Source organism: Asterias amurensis, chromosome 17 (assembly GCF_032118995.1).
Source record: "Asterias amurensis chromosome 17, ASM3211899v1".
Classification (NCBI taxonomy): domain Eukaryota; kingdom Metazoa; phylum Echinodermata; class Asteroidea; order Forcipulatida; family Asteriidae; genus Asterias; species Asterias amurensis.
This window is the reverse complement of record NC_092664.1, coordinates 15,524,705-15,542,385: the sequence shown is the minus strand read 5'-3', so window position 1 is coordinate 15,542,385 and position 17,681 is coordinate 15,524,705. Positions and strand designations below refer to the sequence as shown.

Below are 17,681 nucleotides of genomic sequence, written 5' to 3'. Positions count from 1 at the left end.
TTTCAGAACTCCATCTCGTTCCTCAAAACTAGTCATTTTCTTTCCTAAGAAGTGCACTATAAGGCTCTAAAATGGAGCAAAGCACCAGTGAAAATGACTTCACCAATTTTAAGAAACTCAGAGGGGATGCCAGCTTCACTGGACTGAACACTGGCAGATCCGCTTCAATGTCGTTTTCCGGGGAAGATTTTGTGGACACGGTTTCTAAATTCACCGTGGCCGGCCAGGGATTCGGGATGGTCGGCACCGGTAAATGCATCGCCGTGTTCACCAGCGGTGGGGACTCGCAGGGTAAGTCGATCCGAATATCCACACAACGAGGGCTAGAATGACAGGCTTGGCAGGAATTTGTGTAAATGCAACTTTCCTAGATATTCTACTAAACATTAAATAAGAAGTTTGTGTGGTTGGTTTCTGGAATTCTGGTTTCTGTTTCTTATAAAACTGCAACATGATTGATTGATACCAATTTTACAAAAGAAAAAAACTAAAAAAAGTAGCTTGCTGTTTAGTGTTGTTGATGCATGTTGTTGGGGAAGGGGGCAGGGTGTGAACACTTGAAAATGTCTATTATACGGAATTAGCTTATTTTAGTTATGGGAAATGCAAGGGCACTTCCACTGGAAAATCTGTAAAACTATAAATAAAGTCTGTTCGAATCAATATAATAAATAGCGCCGGTATCCGCCAAAACCAATGTACTGATATAGGCGCTTATTCATGACATGTTGGTGCTTGCTACAAAAATCTGCACTCTAGTTTGTAGTTAAATATTATTTTCCTTTCTTTATTAAATCTTTTAATTTAGGTTTATTCATTGTTAAAGATTGCAGAATAATGTAACCTTAGTTACCTGCAGTATACATGATAATGTATGTGTAATAATTATGTCCTTCCTCTAAATCGTAGCTCTGTTTTGTATATATGAAGAGTAAAGATGAATGATGTCTTTTGAATGATTTTGTGATGGTAGAAGCCAAGGGGTGGCAGGGCTTTTTATGTCATGACCAAAGTCTAAGACATGTCCAGCGGTCTTGTGTTGTGAATTTATAAACCATCAGAGCATTGCATATTGCTCAAGCCTGAAATTTTTTCTATGAACGGGCAACAAGGCCATTTTCATTTTGCAAAGGCCTCTTCCATTTGAAAACTATATCCTCTGCTTACCAGTTATCACACTATTATGCCTTTTTCTTTGAATTGGGAAAAAAATACTAAAGCCATATATCAACCGATGCCGTAATTATCTTCATTTGTTAATACGAAGTATGCAAACATGTATTAAAACTTGATGGACATTGAAATGTTCACACCACACACCGATCTTGGATGACTTCAACTGGCCCCATTTGTTTTGAGTTTTTCCTGTTTTCACGGCAAATGAGAAAGTATGGTTTCCCGGTGAAGCCATACATGGAAGAAACATCTGCAGTGACTACAAGTGTTCTTTGAGACTCTGTGTATGACTGTATAGCCAGCAGTTGCCTTCATTTTATTCAAAATATTTTTTTATTAAATTTTTAAAATTACCATGGTAAAATAAAAAAAAATAAAAAAAATATAAAAAGTGTGAATAATTACTGGCTTCAAAATCTGATTTCTATTTATTTTTTTTCTATTTTTTTTCTTAATATTTATAATAAAGCGTATAAATAAACAGTGATAATTGAATCAACCAGCTGATGTTTAAATTTTAATATAAATAATAGTATTGATACGAGGGTGACAAAATAAAAATCTCCAAAAATATTAGAAAATGATATAAGGCACAGTCTTCTTTAAGCCTCGGTATTTTTTTTTAAGAATGCTCAGCAAAACATTCAGTCACATGATTTTGATCATCATGAATTGTGAATTGAAATAGCGTTTGATGAAACTTTTTCGGTTTTTATATGGCCTCAACATTATGACATATTTTGTGTACCTTGTAGAAATGCCTTAAATACCAAACTTTTTGCATTTACAATGAGCCTTACGTGTTTCTAAGTTTTGGTCAAAGAAGAGGAGACTCTTTGCTTGGCGAATAAAACCACACAATTTTTATCTTGGGACTGTTTACATCACGCACAGAGAGGTAAAAGATTTGCCACGATATTAGGGACACCTCGAAAACAGGACCTCCTACGATACAGTTACATGAACATTTATATCAGTCTATGGGAACCCCTTTTGAAGGGGCCACCAAGGTCAAGAACAGGCCCCAATTTCACAGAGCTGCTTAAGCAGGACACATTATTGCTTAACAACTGTCTGCTAAGCAGAAATGAGCAGATAGGCCTACCAGTCACAAATTGTACAGGTGAGATGGTAGTTAGGCTGAAAGTTATTCTGGTATTAGCATAATTATGTTGTGCTTAGCCACTCTTAGTCATGGAGGCAGTAGCACCTACACCTGTAGCACCTACACCTAAACATTTCACAAAATCACTGCATCATTAATGTGCTGAACTTGTAGTACAAAAGTCAGCACATGAGTAAATGAAAAAATGTATCCGCACCCATGACTGGTTTGTTTGCGATCCGGGAACTTTCAGTATAGTGCGTAGTGATTGCCTCTGTTGCCTAAAGTCTCAGGTCTAAATGACGAGCATACAGTTTTTGTAAAGTGCTAGTAATGTACGCTGTCTCTTTAGTCTTTAGTTTCTTACTCGGTAAAAACTCAATAACTTTTTTTTGTTTTCTTTGAACATTATCTTGTTTTAACTTTTATCTATCAGGAATGAATGCTGCAGTACGTGCTGTTGTTCGGATGGGCATTTATGTTGGATTCAAAGTCTACGCCATACATGAGGTAGGCTATCTGTTTGGTACCAGCTTTACAATCAACCCAACTATAAGTTGAGACCTGTCCCAATAGTTGGGACCTGTCTCAATAGTTGGCATGGCATCCGAGGCGAATGGCACCGAGTCGAAGCTGAGGGTGCCATTTCCCCCCTCAGGTGTACAAAACACCATGGACCCCGCCACAACGTGCAACAATAGTATACTGTTGAATAGCAACACTAGACTGGGATAACTTTCCGTATGGCGCCACCACTTTATCACTCATTTTTACAAAAAGGGTAATCTCATTGAGGTAAATTAGATACTATATTATTTCATATCGAATGAAAAAGTGGTGGCGCCAATACAGAAACTTTTCCCTAGACTGATGTTGCTTATTTGGGCAATTCCATGGTTAGTTTCGTTACACTTTTAGCTGCTTAGCACAGCTCTGTGGTCTCCAATATTAATATGAAAGCCTATCAAGCCTCCATTTTTGTACCATGGCTACATGTTTAATCCTAAAAAAATTACAAACTTCTAGACACATTTATTCGGTTGTTATGATAAGTTTAATTTTGTACTTATGTACTTATTTATACACTCACAACTCTAATCTGGTCTATATTAGTAACTAACATGCAATATTACACTATATTTAACTCAATTAAGCAAAAAACAACTTTGGAATAAAATTATATTTGGTAATTTAATTGCAAAAAAGTATAAAAAGCCATTATCTCGCCAAATCAACCAGGGGCACATTGTACATGTCTTTAACATTCAAACTGTTTCCTTTACATTCCTAAGCCATGCAGTATTTTAAAATCACAATAAATTAAGTGAATTTCTCTCTTATTTAGATGTACCAAAGAAAAATAAACAATAGAAAGGATGTTAAATTAGTTCCCTGTCTCGACGCTTGGTCGTGGATGCTAAGTGAATTTCTCTCTTACATAGATGTACCAAAGAAAAATAAACAATAGAAAGGATGTTGAATTAGTTCCCTGTCTCGACGCTTGCTCGTGGATGCTAGTGAATTTCTCTCTTACATAGATGTACCAAAGAAAAATAAACAATAGAAAGGATGTTGAATTAGTTCCCTGTCTCGACGCTTGGTCGTGGATGCTAGTGAATTTCTCTCTTACATAGATGTACCAAAGAAAAATAAACATTAGAAAGGATGTTGAATTAGTTCCTTGTCTCGACGCTTGGTCGTGGATGCTAGTCTTAAAGTTCAACATAAAATGTTAAATTCCCGCGATTGTAGACAACTTCTGGCACATTTAGCTTCAAAGTCATCCTTTGTGTAGAAGACACTTAAACAATTTGAGTGGGCCATTTCACACGTGATGTTTCACTGCCCCTCACATGCCATCCACAGGACCTTTGCCATGGGAGGTGCAGATGAAAGCCCAGTGAATTTCAATCTTAAGTGCTTCTCTTGAAGCGCAGCCATCCCGCTCACGATATTTTTTTTCCAGCTCAGTTGCGGCAGAATCAAAAATGGGCAGTCTCTCTCTTCCTCACACCCTCCCTCCTATCCAAACCCCACCCCTACCAACACCTGTTCCTTTTTGCCCCCCCCCCCCACCCCCCCTCCCCTGAGCTCCCTAATTAAGAACTAATATGTACACATAACGCCTCATTTGTTTTTAAAGCCTTAGTTTCCAATACATGATTCTCCATATGTACAAAGGGAGACTTTTATACATTCCGGTCCTACCATTTTTGTGCATGTCCTCAGAAAAATTCTCTATGAGATGCACATCAAAATAATTTTGGTGGTCACACTATTCTCATCTCATGGTCTGTTTGCCTTCCCCTTTCACACAAGCTGATGTGGTTGACGATACGACAGCAGACTCTCTGCTATTGTGTCTGTCACGAAATTTGGTGACGGCCACTGCCTTTTTCTCCTTAAAGTATTTCTCATAGTGACTAGCTGCCTTTATCTTTTCTTAGTGTTGCTGTTGCTTTTCCTTGTTTGACAATGGCCTGTTTGATCTATGGACATTAAAATAAGGAACAAAGTCAATAAACATTGTTGAAAATTGCAACTTCTATAACTATACATGTAATACATGTATACCTGATGTACAGTGTCAGAATTCTACATGTAAATACAACACTGCACAAACTCTCACTAATTTAGTGTAAAAGAGAAATACAACTTTAGGATAACCTTTTAAAATAAAATTCATATATAAATATGTAGATTATACCAATCCATGTAACTATATTGTCATCAAACTTACCAAACAATTTTCACCACAAAAGACTAAGATGAGCTTGTAGTCCGACAGGCTTGTTGCGCATGGATCTTGCATACATTTACATGCATACAGACAAAAGAATTGGGCACATGGCAAACAAAATATGTGCTAGAAGTTGAATTGTGTGTCAAAGAATACTACCTATTTTGTTTAAACTTTACAATAAGGCTGAAAACTTGTGCTTGTGTCAACTTAGCAGCGTCTTCATAGTCTCTATGTCGGTTAATTACGTTACACTCCGGTTAGTTACGTTACATAGTTAGTTACGTTACAGTTTTTGACTGCTTCTATTTTCCACATGGTACAATTTTTATGATTTTTCTTTCCTTATTTTAATTAAGGATTGCACAAAGTAGGAAAATTCAAGAAATCAACATTTTAGTTGATTGCCTTTTCTAATGGCGAAAACAATCAGAAGTTTTGGTTAGTTACGTTACATAGGCTTTAATGGGGTACAAGCTTCACAGATTAATGGTCTGAATCTATCACAGTCACAAATTTTGACTAATTGCAGCCAATGTGTAGGTCCAATCAATGAATAAATATGACTAGATTGATTGATTTGATACCTTGTAATCTTCCCCATTCAGTAGTAAATTGCACAGTTTTTTTACACATAATTTCATGATAAAACATCGTTGGCACAAACATTTTTTTTGGTATCTTTCTTGCAAAGACATGACATTGAAACCATTTTTTCCTGAATGTTTGATGTATCTGCTACCATTTAAGCCCAATTTTTACTTTAAAACCACAATTCTAAATTTTGAGGTCATGTCCACTTCTTCACGGAATTGCCCATTTAGTCATTGTTGCTCAGTGCTGTTCTAATTCCCAAGTCAGGAATACAAATCTGCATGCATTTATGATAACCCCCCCCCCCCATCTGGATTTTATCCAGACCATACTCCTGGGTTTAGAGCGACTAGTTCAAACTCTATTAAAGGAACACGTTGCCTTGGATCGGTCGAGTTGGTCTTTGAAAGGTGTTTGTAACCGTTTTTTATAAAATGCATATGGGTAGAAAGATGTTGTAAAAGTACATGTAGAATACAATGATCCACACAAACATGCCTCGAAATTGCGTGGTTTTCCTTTTACCTCGTCGACTAACTCGTCGGCCATTTATGGGGGTCAACATTTTGACTCCCATAAATGGCCGACCGTGTTAGTTCGCACAGTAGAAGGAAAACCACGCAATTTCGAGGCAAACTTGTGTGGATCATTGTATTCTACTTTTAAAACATCTTTCCAACCATATGCATTTTGTAAAAAAAACGGTTACAAACGCTTTTGTTTTGACCAACTCGTCCGATCCAAGGCAACGTGTTCCTTTAAAGCCTCTTTGAGGTATGGCGGACGTGATAGGAGTGAACTGTTTGGTTATGGTGTATACATGGGGTGCGTTCCACTCGCGCAAACGTTGCCAACAGTTGCGCACGTTCGCCAACAATTTCAAGTGGAACGAGTTGTTCGCCGCCACCGTTGGCGAACGTTGGCAACTTTAGGCGAACATACTTCGGAGGTGTTGGCGAGTGGTTTTTAAAATGGCGGACAAGCATACAGTATTATTTCTTTGTCACAAACATAATTACATTGAATTTTCGGTGGATGATAATGCAGATTTGGAACAACAAAGTTAATTAGTTGATGTAATGATGTCAAAAAAGGACTATTGCAGCAAAAACAAAGTTTAAAAAAAACTACATATATGGTGCGCGCCATCTTCATTTCAGGGCGCCGCCATGTTGACATCGCGTATACGCACCAATCGATCAAAAGATAAAAAACGTTTGCGCGAACAGTTGCGAGTCGTTTGCGCAGATGGAACGCACCCCTGTACACACAAATTTACCCAAACATGATAGTGTTATAGCATTGTGTCCGCCATACCTCAAAAAGGTTTTTAAAATAAAAGTTATAGCAAGCTTTGAACTGCACTCTTGAAGGGGTACAGCAATTTTTATCTGGTACCATAATGGTACTGGTACTTCTATGAGGAAAATGTAACTTTGTATTTGATTTTCGCAAAGGGCACCACAGCAAAACGCACAGGGCACCACAGCAATGTGGGATATTGGATGGTTATTTTATACAGTTCTCGCCATTAGTGCACGTGCTCAGACCTACATGCGCATACTGAGCATGGGTGCGCACGCTCAGAGCCGCCGTGGGTGCTGTGGGTTAATTCATGGCCTGCTTAGGTCAGATAGTTAGCCGGAGTTTCCACAAACATCACCCTTGTGTTTTTTATTTGTTCCGTCCTACCAGGGTTACCAGGGAATGGTGGACGGAGGAGACTGCTTCAAGGTAATGGAATGGAAGGACGTCTCGGGTATCATTCAACTGGTAAGCATTCCAAAGAATTCCATAGTTGGGTCTGTCCACACTAATGGGTCCTTTTTGGATCCAAAAGATAACTTTTTGGACTGTGACTGGGAGGGTACAAAAAGATCTGAGAACATTTTCCCCTGTATTTTGTTTTGTACAATTCTCAGCTGATAATGAGTGTGCTTATTTTTACCAAACTGTAAATGTCAGAATGTCTTATTATTTAACAAATTACGCAACGCATTATCAGTTAGTGTTCTTCTTATTATTTTTGCATTGTTCTTTGCAGGGAGGAACAGTAATCGGCAGCGCAAGATGTAAAGACTTCCGTGAGCGAACGGGAAGGAGAAAGGCTGCCCTCAATCTGATCAAGCGAGGAATCAACAACCTGGTGGTGATCGGCGGTGACGGTAGCCTGACTGGGGCTAATCTATTCAGGCAGGAGTGGTCGGAGCATCTCAAGGAACTCCTGGAGGAAGGTGGGTAGCGGTCAAGTCTCACAGTTGTGCACTCAACCATCTTTACTCATTTAAAGGGTTGTGCACGCGATTTCATGAAACGCTAGAATTAATCTTAACTCGAGTTAGGACGAGTAACCTAGCCGAGTAACTTAGTAATGGGTTCGATGGGTCCTACGCCTTTGGAAACAGAACTTAACTTGTTCTAAGTCCTAAGATTGATCCTAAGTTAGGAAGAGTTTGATGAAATCGATGGCTGGTACTTTTTGTCTAACACAGAACACAAACTCCACAGATTTACATTAAACTTACTTGTGGTTTAAAGATAAAGATGATAGAAAGCTCCTCTTAAAATATTATTTCTTTCTCTGCTATTTGAAGTACTGTTTTGATTAACTTGAGAAATTTTAAAATTTTCACCAAATGTTTATTAGTTTTAGATCAAGCTCACCACGAAGGCCATGTCACGCAGTGCAATTTTAACAGTCAACTTTGGGGCAACCAACTGCACTGTGAACACTTTGGAAGGACAACGATATTATTGGCTAATTAGACAGACCGCTAACGTAGGACTAAGCTCAGTCGGTGAAAGATCAACATGTTAAACCAGAGGATGTTGGTTCAAATCCCGCTCTAGTAAATTTGTCTTTATTCAACTACAAATCATTTAAAATTTACCCAGTCACCAGCAGTTTCTGTTCTGGTTTATTGTGAGTATCGGACCTACATTTATTGGAATGTTTTGTCATTTCCAACAGACCTCATCACAGATGCTGAGCAGACACACTGCAGTCATTTAAACATTGTTGGAATGGTAGGTAAAACATGGCAAGCAGAAATGTGAACTTGGATTGTTAAACCTCTGTAAAGCCTGGTTCATTCTGGTGAATGCAAATTTATACGATTATCACATCACAAAGTCGCAACAAAAATTTGCAATAGTTGAAATGAGTTTAACTCCTGTGAAACATTCGCTCTGAAAACAGCCATGTGACGTCAAAATTCGTATCGCATTTGGGTTTGCAGGAAGTACGAACAGGGCTTAACAGTTTTTTGGGTCGATAACTACTTGTAATCAAGTGATATAATACAAAGACGCATGTTACATGGGTCGAGGCTGGGTATTATGAAAAGTGATGTACACCCGGATACATAACCTTGATCATTGCCACAGATGGTTGATTCCAGCGGTCAGTATGATATTATAAATACGCCCGGGAGTGAGCAGAGCAAGGGTATGAGGTTGTAATTATGCTGGTACTAGGTAAATTGATATACATTCCTCTGCGTTGTGCTGTTTTGTGCACCCTCAGGGGCAAATGGCAATTTTATAATGTCACGGTCTGCATTCCTCTCGTCTTCTATTTCAACCCATTGCAAAACCATACATTTTGTGTAATCGACAGTACATGCCCATGACTGATTACGGACTGACAGCAAACAAATTGAGAATGTTCCCTGGGTTAAAAATTGTCCACTGTAGGACAGTCTTCAAAAAACGTACTGGTTAACCCTCTTACTGTGTGACCAGTCAACACAACAGCAATGTGGCACTCAACAGGCATGCAAATTTTCTTCCGATCAGCTGATTTCCTATTTTTTTCAATCTCAGTTTTACAATTGTACAATTGTTGCACGCTGTCCATAGCGTTTTGTACACCCCATTTTCCCCCCGAGGGTGTACAAAACCCATGGACCCCAATCACAGCGTGCAACAATTGTTTTGTTATACATGTACATGTACCTTGGTAACATTAATATTCCTCTTCTCGAAGTTCTGTTGTTATCTTCAAACATGAGGGAGTACTTGATTAGTTGAATAAGCAGACGAACAGTTGGTCAAATAAGAAAAGATTCTCCACTGTTCCCTCGAACCCGCGACTGTTTTGTACTTAGTGTTGGAAATCGACCAACGGTGAAAATGATCAAGGTAATGTACACCGGTTAACAAAACTCATGTTACCCGCCGTGCTGTGCAGCCATGTCGCCTCGGGTGCCATTTCCCCCCCCCTCGGGTGTACAAAACCCATGGACCCAGTCACAGCGTGCAACAATTGTTTTGTTATACCTTGGTAACATTGTTATTCCTCTTCTCAAAGTTCTGTTGTCATCTTCAAACATTATTAAGACGGAGCAATGCATAGTTTAATAATGCTGTAATAATAAGCAGACGAACAGTTCAAATAAGAAATAATTCTTCACCTGTTCCCTCGAACCCGCATGTGTTTCGTACAGCGCTGGAAATTGACCAACGATGGGAACGATCAAGGTGATGTACACTGGTGTACACATTGATCTCCATTAGAATGGAGATCAATGGGTGTACATCACTTGTCATGTTACCCGGCGCGCTGTGCATTACGCAAAGCGCGCATCTTTAGTCATGATACATCTTTAGCCATGATACATGCGTATTTGTTGCACGGCACGTGATTGGTTCTCGACCAATCAAACTTCACAGTTTGTTACTGAGGTGTAACAATCAAAATTGAAAAATACTATACAAAATCATCAAAATTTTGTAATTCCCTCTTTTTTGGTGAAGTTACAGTTGCATGCCTGACTCAAGTACACATATCGTTCACTTAGAAACTAGAAACAATAGTTTTCACTCGTTGGTCTCCTTTTTGTTACAGGTTGGTTCTATTGATAATGATTTCTGTGGGACTGACATGACCATCGGTACAGACACAGCTCTGCATCGTATCATGGAGTGTGTAGACTGTATTGCAACTACGGCGCAGAGGTAAGAGTTTGGCTGTGTAGACCTTATTGCAAATACACGGTAGGTGCGCGTAAGGCGTGGAATGAGGTGCATGCTGGTCTAGGTAGTGATCAAGTTTGATTGCTGAGTGGGTGTTTGTGAAAAGGTCTCTGGTGACTTTGATGGTATGGCAGTCTGTCAATTTTATAATGCTACATTCAGACATGTACGTATGCCCATAACAAAAAACCTCTGTTATTAGAGATAACACAATAACCTCAGAAAAGGGGATAATTGAAGCATGGTTTCCAGTACCTTTTGCCCCTCTTTGTACGGGTGAAACAAAGCACAGAATGTGTAGACTATATTGCAACTACAGCGCAGAGGTAAGAGTTTAGGCGTATGGGGTGTCATGGCCGAGCTGTTAGGAGTATCAAGAAGTTTTGGTTCCTATAAATGCTTCTCTCCACCCAATCTGTCAATTTTATTTCTAGTTTGTTATTGTTACAGCTGCTGCTGCTGCTGTGTTGAGGTTGAATTAATAATAATAGTAAAAATGTTTGCCTATGGAATGTACGATAGCATTTTGGCTCAAAGTAACAACAACTTTTTTTACTAAATACATATTTTTTTACATTTCCATACTCGGTCACCAGACGACATTTGTCTGGACAATTAAGGTTGTTAGTGTCTTGAATTCATACGGCTTTTCATGTTTCAGAGTTTCTGGTTAATGGAGTTTATTGATCAAAAGTGGTCTTCGAAGTAATTGCTTGAAAACAGACACTGTTGTTTTTTTAAGAAAAACATTTATTTGTGCATTTAGATTTATTTTGTTTCTCAAATTTATACACATTTTTTCGTACACCCTGTTGACCATACAGATATAGAGTTACCCCCCAAATAGCCATGTAAGTCTGATAGATAAAACAAGAAAGGTAATGATAGCACTTAAAGACTAACTACAAATTACATAAAATACTGCATGAGCTTTCTTAGCAACAACTCTCTCATATTGGCTCAATTTACAGACAACTCTATTCAAAGTGACTGAAAACATATTTTGTTTGTTGTTTCCACCCTCAGTCACCAGAGGACATTTGTCTTGGAGGTGATGGGTCGTCACTGTGGTTACCTGGCCCTGGTGGCAGGGTTAGCCAGCGGTGCCGACTGGGTCTTCCTACCGGAGTGGCCACCAGAGACTGGCTGGGAAGAGAAACTCTGCAAGAAGTTGGCCCAGGTTAATTAAGATGATTTTCTTATACATAGATATTAAATAAAAAAAGTACCAAAGTTAAACCACAAATTGCATTTGTTTTTATTTCATAGTGCAGTGGATGTCTAAATTGGTCAATATGACTTGTTTTGCTCGAGCTTAAAGAAAATGGACACTATTGGTAATTGTCAAAGACCAGTCTTCTCACTTGGTGATTCTCAACATATGCATAAAACAACAAACCTGTGAAAACTTGAGCTCAATCAGTCATCGAAGTTGCGAGATAATAATGAAAGAAAAATCACCCTTCACATTTAGTTGTGTGCTTTCAGATGCTTGATTTTGAGACCTCAAGTTCTAAATCTGAGGTCTCGAAATCAAATTTGTGGAAAATTACTTTTTTCTCGAAAACTACGTCACTTCAGAGGGAGCCGTTTCTCACAGTGTATTATACTATCAACAGCTCCCCATTATACTCGTTACCAAGTAAGGTTTTATGCTAATAATAGTTTTGAGTATTTACCAATAGTGTCCACTACCTTTAATGCTCACGTGTTTCAAATGCACAGTGTATTGAGAAAGGAAGGTCTCTCTACATGACCTGTAAGCAAATTTGAAAAATCATCACAGTTATATGAAGTTTGGCAATTTGAAACAAAGACAACAATCTACAGTTGCTCAGTTTAATAAAGATTACCCTTAAAAGCACTGGGGAGGATTTCACAAAGGTAGTCCCAACTTAGGACTAGTCCTAGGCAATGCTAAGAGATAGGACCAGTCCTATGTTAGGACCAGTAACTCATCCTTACTTAGGACCAGTCATATCTCTTGGCATTGCCTAGGACTAGTCCTAAGTTAGGACTACCTTTGTGAAATCCACCCCTGGACATGTTTGGTAATTGTCAAAGACAAGTATTCTCACTTGGTGTATCCCAACATATGCATAGAATAACAAACCTCTGAAAGTTTAATCTCAATTGGTCTTCAAAGAGAATGATGAAAGAAAAATCACCCTTGTAGCACAAATTTGTGTTCTTTTAGATGCATACAATAAAGGAAGGCTTTTATTTGAGTGAGAAATTATCTATTTCTCAAATACTACTCCAATTTAGAGGGAGCCATTTCTCACAATGTTTTATACTATCAACAGCTCTCCATTGCTTGTTCCCAAGTAAATGTTATGCTAACAAGTATGCCTAATGAGCAGAAATGATTTGTAACACTACCTTGATCGAGCTAATGTTTGTAAATGCAAATCTGTTGTTAAAATAATTACTTGTTCCTTAATTTTTTTACCTGGCTACAGACGAGGGAGTTTGGGAAGCGTCTTCATATTATTATCGTTGCTGAGGGGGCAAAGGATCGCCAGGGCAACCCAATCACAACTCAGATAGTCAAAGATGTAAGTTAAAAATAAGTTTCTTCAAACAATGTTGCTCAATCAAAGTTACCCATTTCGTAGGCTCGGGACTAAAATGTCGTTAGTGGAGTGTGTTTGGATTTCATAAAATTGCTGTTGCATATTTTAGAGCTCCTTGAGTTTATTCTTAAAAGAGTTGTCTCCAAAGTAATTTCTTGTCAAACAGAAACACTAATTTGTTTAAGAAAGACATTTATTTGTGAATTTTTGTAAATTTTTTCAAATTCATCCAAACTTGTTTTCAATTGTTTTGATATAATACATATAGAACCTGCACTGACCCAACGGTTTTTATGTTCTACCAATCCTACTTATAATTATTCACGAACTAAACTTCCATTCCAACTTTGTTGTCACCCCTGCATGTTTATTTTAATATGGATTTATTTCACTGTGATATTTTTTCTTTGCAGTTGATTGTAAAACGTCTGGGGTATGACACGCGAGTCACCGTACTTGGCCATGTACAGCGCGGGGGGAACCCGTCTGCGTTTGACAGAGTCCTGGTGAGATTTTCTTTTGCAGTAAACCCACAGTAAACTGGTAAACCCTAAGTATCTAAACCCCTGGAAAAAATCTTGCCCCCATTGCAGTGTATGCAGTGTGGTTCTGGGCCTAATTTTATTATGTCTGTAAGCACCCAAACTGACTAAGCACAAAAACCTTTGCTTAGCAAAAATAGGGAGACAGCAAGTACATTTAGCGCAGCAATTGAATTACACCTTTATTTGCAGTGTCTTAGGGGCCATTCATAATAGTCAATGTTGCAAAAAATTATGTTTCTTTAAAATTTAATTCCCCACCCACTTCTCTGAATTTTGAATATTGTATTTGTTCATAATTAATCAATACACTGAATAACAAAGTTATGCCTCAAATAAACCAGATGTTTAGGATCAAAGGTCTCTAACGTATAGTTTTTGTTATTTCAATAAACCGCTTTTCTTGGCTTAAACAAACAGTTTTTACTTTGTAATCAGGAATGCAACGACCTTTGCCAGCTTGGTATTTTGTCTGTTTTTTTTTACAAGTTTTTATCCTTGCCAAATGGTGCTGATATCCCCCAGTTGGAGTTTTTCTCCACATCTGAAATCTGAATTTCGATTTTCAGTTGTTTCTTTTGACCTGCACACCCACAATTTCTAGGAAGAATTAAAATCTTGTTTTGACAATGCTTCGTTTTTGAAAGGGCAAGGGCACCAAGGCATTTTCTCTTTGGTAAGGGGGCACCCTATGAGGAAATTGTAAATTTCTTCTGATAAGGGCACCAAGGCAATGACCAAGGGGCTTTGAGGCAATTGCCTCTGTTGCCTCCGTGAAGTATCAGGCCCGGCCCCTTATGATTCAATTATTTTTTGATTGTCATGTTTTTAGGCTTGTCGTATGGGAGCAGAGGCAGTCCTGTCATTGGTAGATGCTACAGATGCAACTCCAGCCTATGTGGTCACCTTGGATGGTAACAAGGCTATTAGGATGCCCCTTATGGAGTGTGTAGAAAGGGTAAGTGTGCTTACAAAAACGTGAGAAAAGACTACCAAAATTTGGGGGATTTTAAGCTACCCAGAATCAAGTATATGTAAGAGCGGCAGAATATTTTAGCACAATTGCTTTAGAGTTTTTGTTTGTTTGCAGATGTGTAGTCATATATTTTACTATTGCATTTTGCTTATTAGTACAATAGTTTCTATACAATATTTTAAAGGAAGTGGACACTGTTGGTAATTATTCAAAATAATAATTAGCATAAAACCTCACTTGATAAGGAGTAATGGGGAGAGGTTAATAGTACATGTATAAAACATTGTGAGAAACAGCTCCCTCTGTAGTGACAAAGTTTTCAAGAAAGAAGTAATTTGCCATGAATTTGATTTCGAGACCTCAGATTTAGAATTTGAGGTCTCGAAATCAAGCATCTGAAAGCACACAACATTGTGTGACAAGGGTGTTTTTTTTATTTCATTATTATCTCGCAACTTCGATGACTGATTGAGCTCAAATTTTCACAGGTTTAATATTTTATGCGTTAGTTGAGATACACCAAGTGAGAAGACTGGTCATTGAACATTCACAAATAGTGTCCAATGTCTTTAAACCCACTGAAGTTACACTTGACCTTGTTATTTTATTATTTTTTATTAGACTCAAGCGGTGGCCAAGGCCTTACATGAAGGGCGGTTTGAAGAGGCGGCAGAGCTCAGAGGAAGGTAAAAACCAAAAGACCGATCCATTAGGCTCCGCCCACGGCGCACGTGTGAGCAAGGCCATGTGAACGTCTTCAATGCCTTTCTGCACAATCTGCCGGGCGCACCAAGCATCTGGTACGCATGTCAGACCTTATTTGTCGGACCTTCATTGCGTTGTGATTGGTCAATACGCAATGGGGCAGAGCTTAATGGATCTTTCTATTATGCCTTGGTTCTTTATTTTTTCTATATTTTGGTGATGTTGCCCTGGTTTACTATAGTCTTCACCAGGATACCAGCGCCATGCGCTTAGAATTGAGTAGTAAGCGCGGTATAAATTTGTATTATTATTATTATAATTAATGTATTTATAGAAACGAGATGAAGTGAGTCTAGGACTGTAAGGCAGTTTACACTTCAACTCATTCGCAAGTTTTTTGGGGGAGCAATTTGAAGCAATTGTTCGTTATGAATCAGAAAGATCTGACCCTAAATCCCTTTACCGTTTGTAATTGCCAAAACTAGCACAAAAGTAAACAGCATGCAGGTATAAAATAAAAAGGCTGGTTTTAAACCTCTTCACCGCAATTTGACTTTTTTTAGTACTGTATCGATCTTATGTTAAATTTTCAATGAATTGATGGTAGTTTTCGTCTATAGGAGTTTTGTGAATAATCTGAGGACGTACCTGACCCTGACGAGATTGAAGCCACCAGATAAAGTCTGCAGTCTCGATGGCAAGACATGCTCAGTGAGTTACCTTCCAGTCCTATCTTTACAATGTATAGACGATGTGACCTCTGATGTCACACGAAAACCATAACACGATTCGCGCGCATACCGCCAGGCAAAACCTTTGTGTTTTGGCAGCCAGCTGGAAAGTGTCTGCAATCTTACTATGACTACGCAACTCGGTGCCCGGCGAGACATGACGTATATAGTGTTTTGTCAACAGAGGGCGGTTTGAATGTAAACATAGGTCACATCGTCTATACAGTACAGTGTTGAGGCTGAGCGAGCAGGCCTTCTAGGTTCAAGCGCTAGTGTTTCTGATGTGCAGAGTCCTTGGGCAAATTTCATAAAGCTTTCAAGCAGAAAATATTGCTCAGCATTTTTCATTGCTGAGCAAAATTTGTTTGGGAAACCAGTTGATGTAATTTTTGCTGGTAAACTTTTATGTTAAGCAACACTTTTCTGTGCTTATGAAATTGAGTCCTTGTTCTGACACTTGTGTTCTTAAGCAAGACGCTTAAAGGCAGTGGACACTATTAGTAATTACTCAAAGTAATTATTAGCATAAAACCTTTCTTGGTGACGAGTAATGGGGAGAGGTTGCTGGTATAAAACATTGTGAGAAACGGCTCCCTCTGAAGTGACATAGTTTTCGAGAAAGAATTAATTGTCCACGAATTTGATTGCGAGACCTCAGATTTAGAACTTGAGGTCTTGAAATCAACCATCTAAACGCACACAACTTTGTGTGACAAGGGTGTTTTTTTCTTTCATTATTATCTCGCAAGTTCGGTGACGGATTGAGCTCAAATTTTCACAGAATAGCTATTTTATGCATATTGTAGAGATACACCAACTGTGAAGGCTAGTCTTTGACAATTACCAATAGTGTCCACTGCCTTTAACTAGTATTGCTCCATCCTTCAAATCATAGGATTGGAATCCGTTGGTCCAGTGTGTTGTGTAACACACATACATCAAAACCAGTTACACTTATGACTTAGAGATGGGGCTTGCCCCTGTGTTTCTGGCACTGGCTGCTGAATGACTTAATACCTTAACATTTATACCCCTGGGTGAAGAGAAACAATCATAGAAAAGTATGTTGCTCAAGGACATAATTAAGTGTCAGGACAGCATATTTCGCTCAGAGTGCTGGGCGAAATTGGTTAGTTCTGGGCAGGTCCCCCCACCATGGCTACGTCATTGCCTTCAATCATATCATAAGGCTCTAAACCTGATGATATATTTTTGTAAGCTGTTATTCTTTATTTCAGACTGACTTCAACCTAGCTGTTATTAACGTTGGTGCTCCAGCAGCAGGGATGAACGCAGCGGTGCGGGCATTTGTGAGATCCTCCCTCTTCAACGGCTACCGTGTGCTGGGAATTTATGATGGTTTTGAGGGTCTGCTGGAAGACAATGTAAGTTACCCTTCAGCTACATGTACCTGTACTTAAATTGATCAAATAGACCTTTTCACAGGTATATTCACTCTGTTGATTACTACCCTGCGTGCTTTAAAACAAATTTTGGTTAAATGTAAGTTGCCAGACATACAAGGCCTGAAGGCCACTTCAAGGTGTGGGCTACAAATC

At 38.7% G+C, this 17,681-nt stretch overlaps 1 protein-coding gene across 2 annotated transcripts in view; it reads left to right on the top strand.

Moving 5' to 3' along the window:
- Positions 1–17,681, top strand: part of LOC139950192 (ATP-dependent 6-phosphofructokinase, platelet type-like) — a 36,856-nt gene continuing 19,175 nt past the window's right edge. For both annotated transcript variants that reach the window (XM_071948836.1, XM_071948835.1), the window contains exons 1-13: positions 1–291; positions 2,718–2,791; positions 7,311–7,388; positions 7,660–7,849; positions 8,587–8,642; positions 10,465–10,574; positions 11,619–11,772; positions 13,055–13,150; positions 13,582–13,674; positions 14,543–14,668; positions 15,308–15,372; positions 16,012–16,102; positions 17,361–17,507. In XM_071948836.1, coding sequence (XP_071804937.1) covers positions 72–291; positions 2,718–2,791; positions 7,311–7,388; positions 7,660–7,849; positions 8,587–8,642; positions 10,465–10,574; positions 11,619–11,772; positions 13,055–13,150; positions 13,582–13,674; positions 14,543–14,668; positions 15,308–15,372; positions 16,012–16,102; positions 17,361–17,507 — 1,500 coding nt within the window. In that variant the 5' untranslated portion in view covers positions 1–71. The remainder of the gene's footprint in view (positions 292–2,717; positions 2,792–7,310; positions 7,389–7,659; positions 7,850–8,586; positions 8,643–10,464; positions 10,575–11,618; positions 11,773–13,054; positions 13,151–13,581; positions 13,675–14,542; positions 14,669–15,307; positions 15,373–16,011; positions 16,103–17,360; positions 17,508–17,681) is intronic.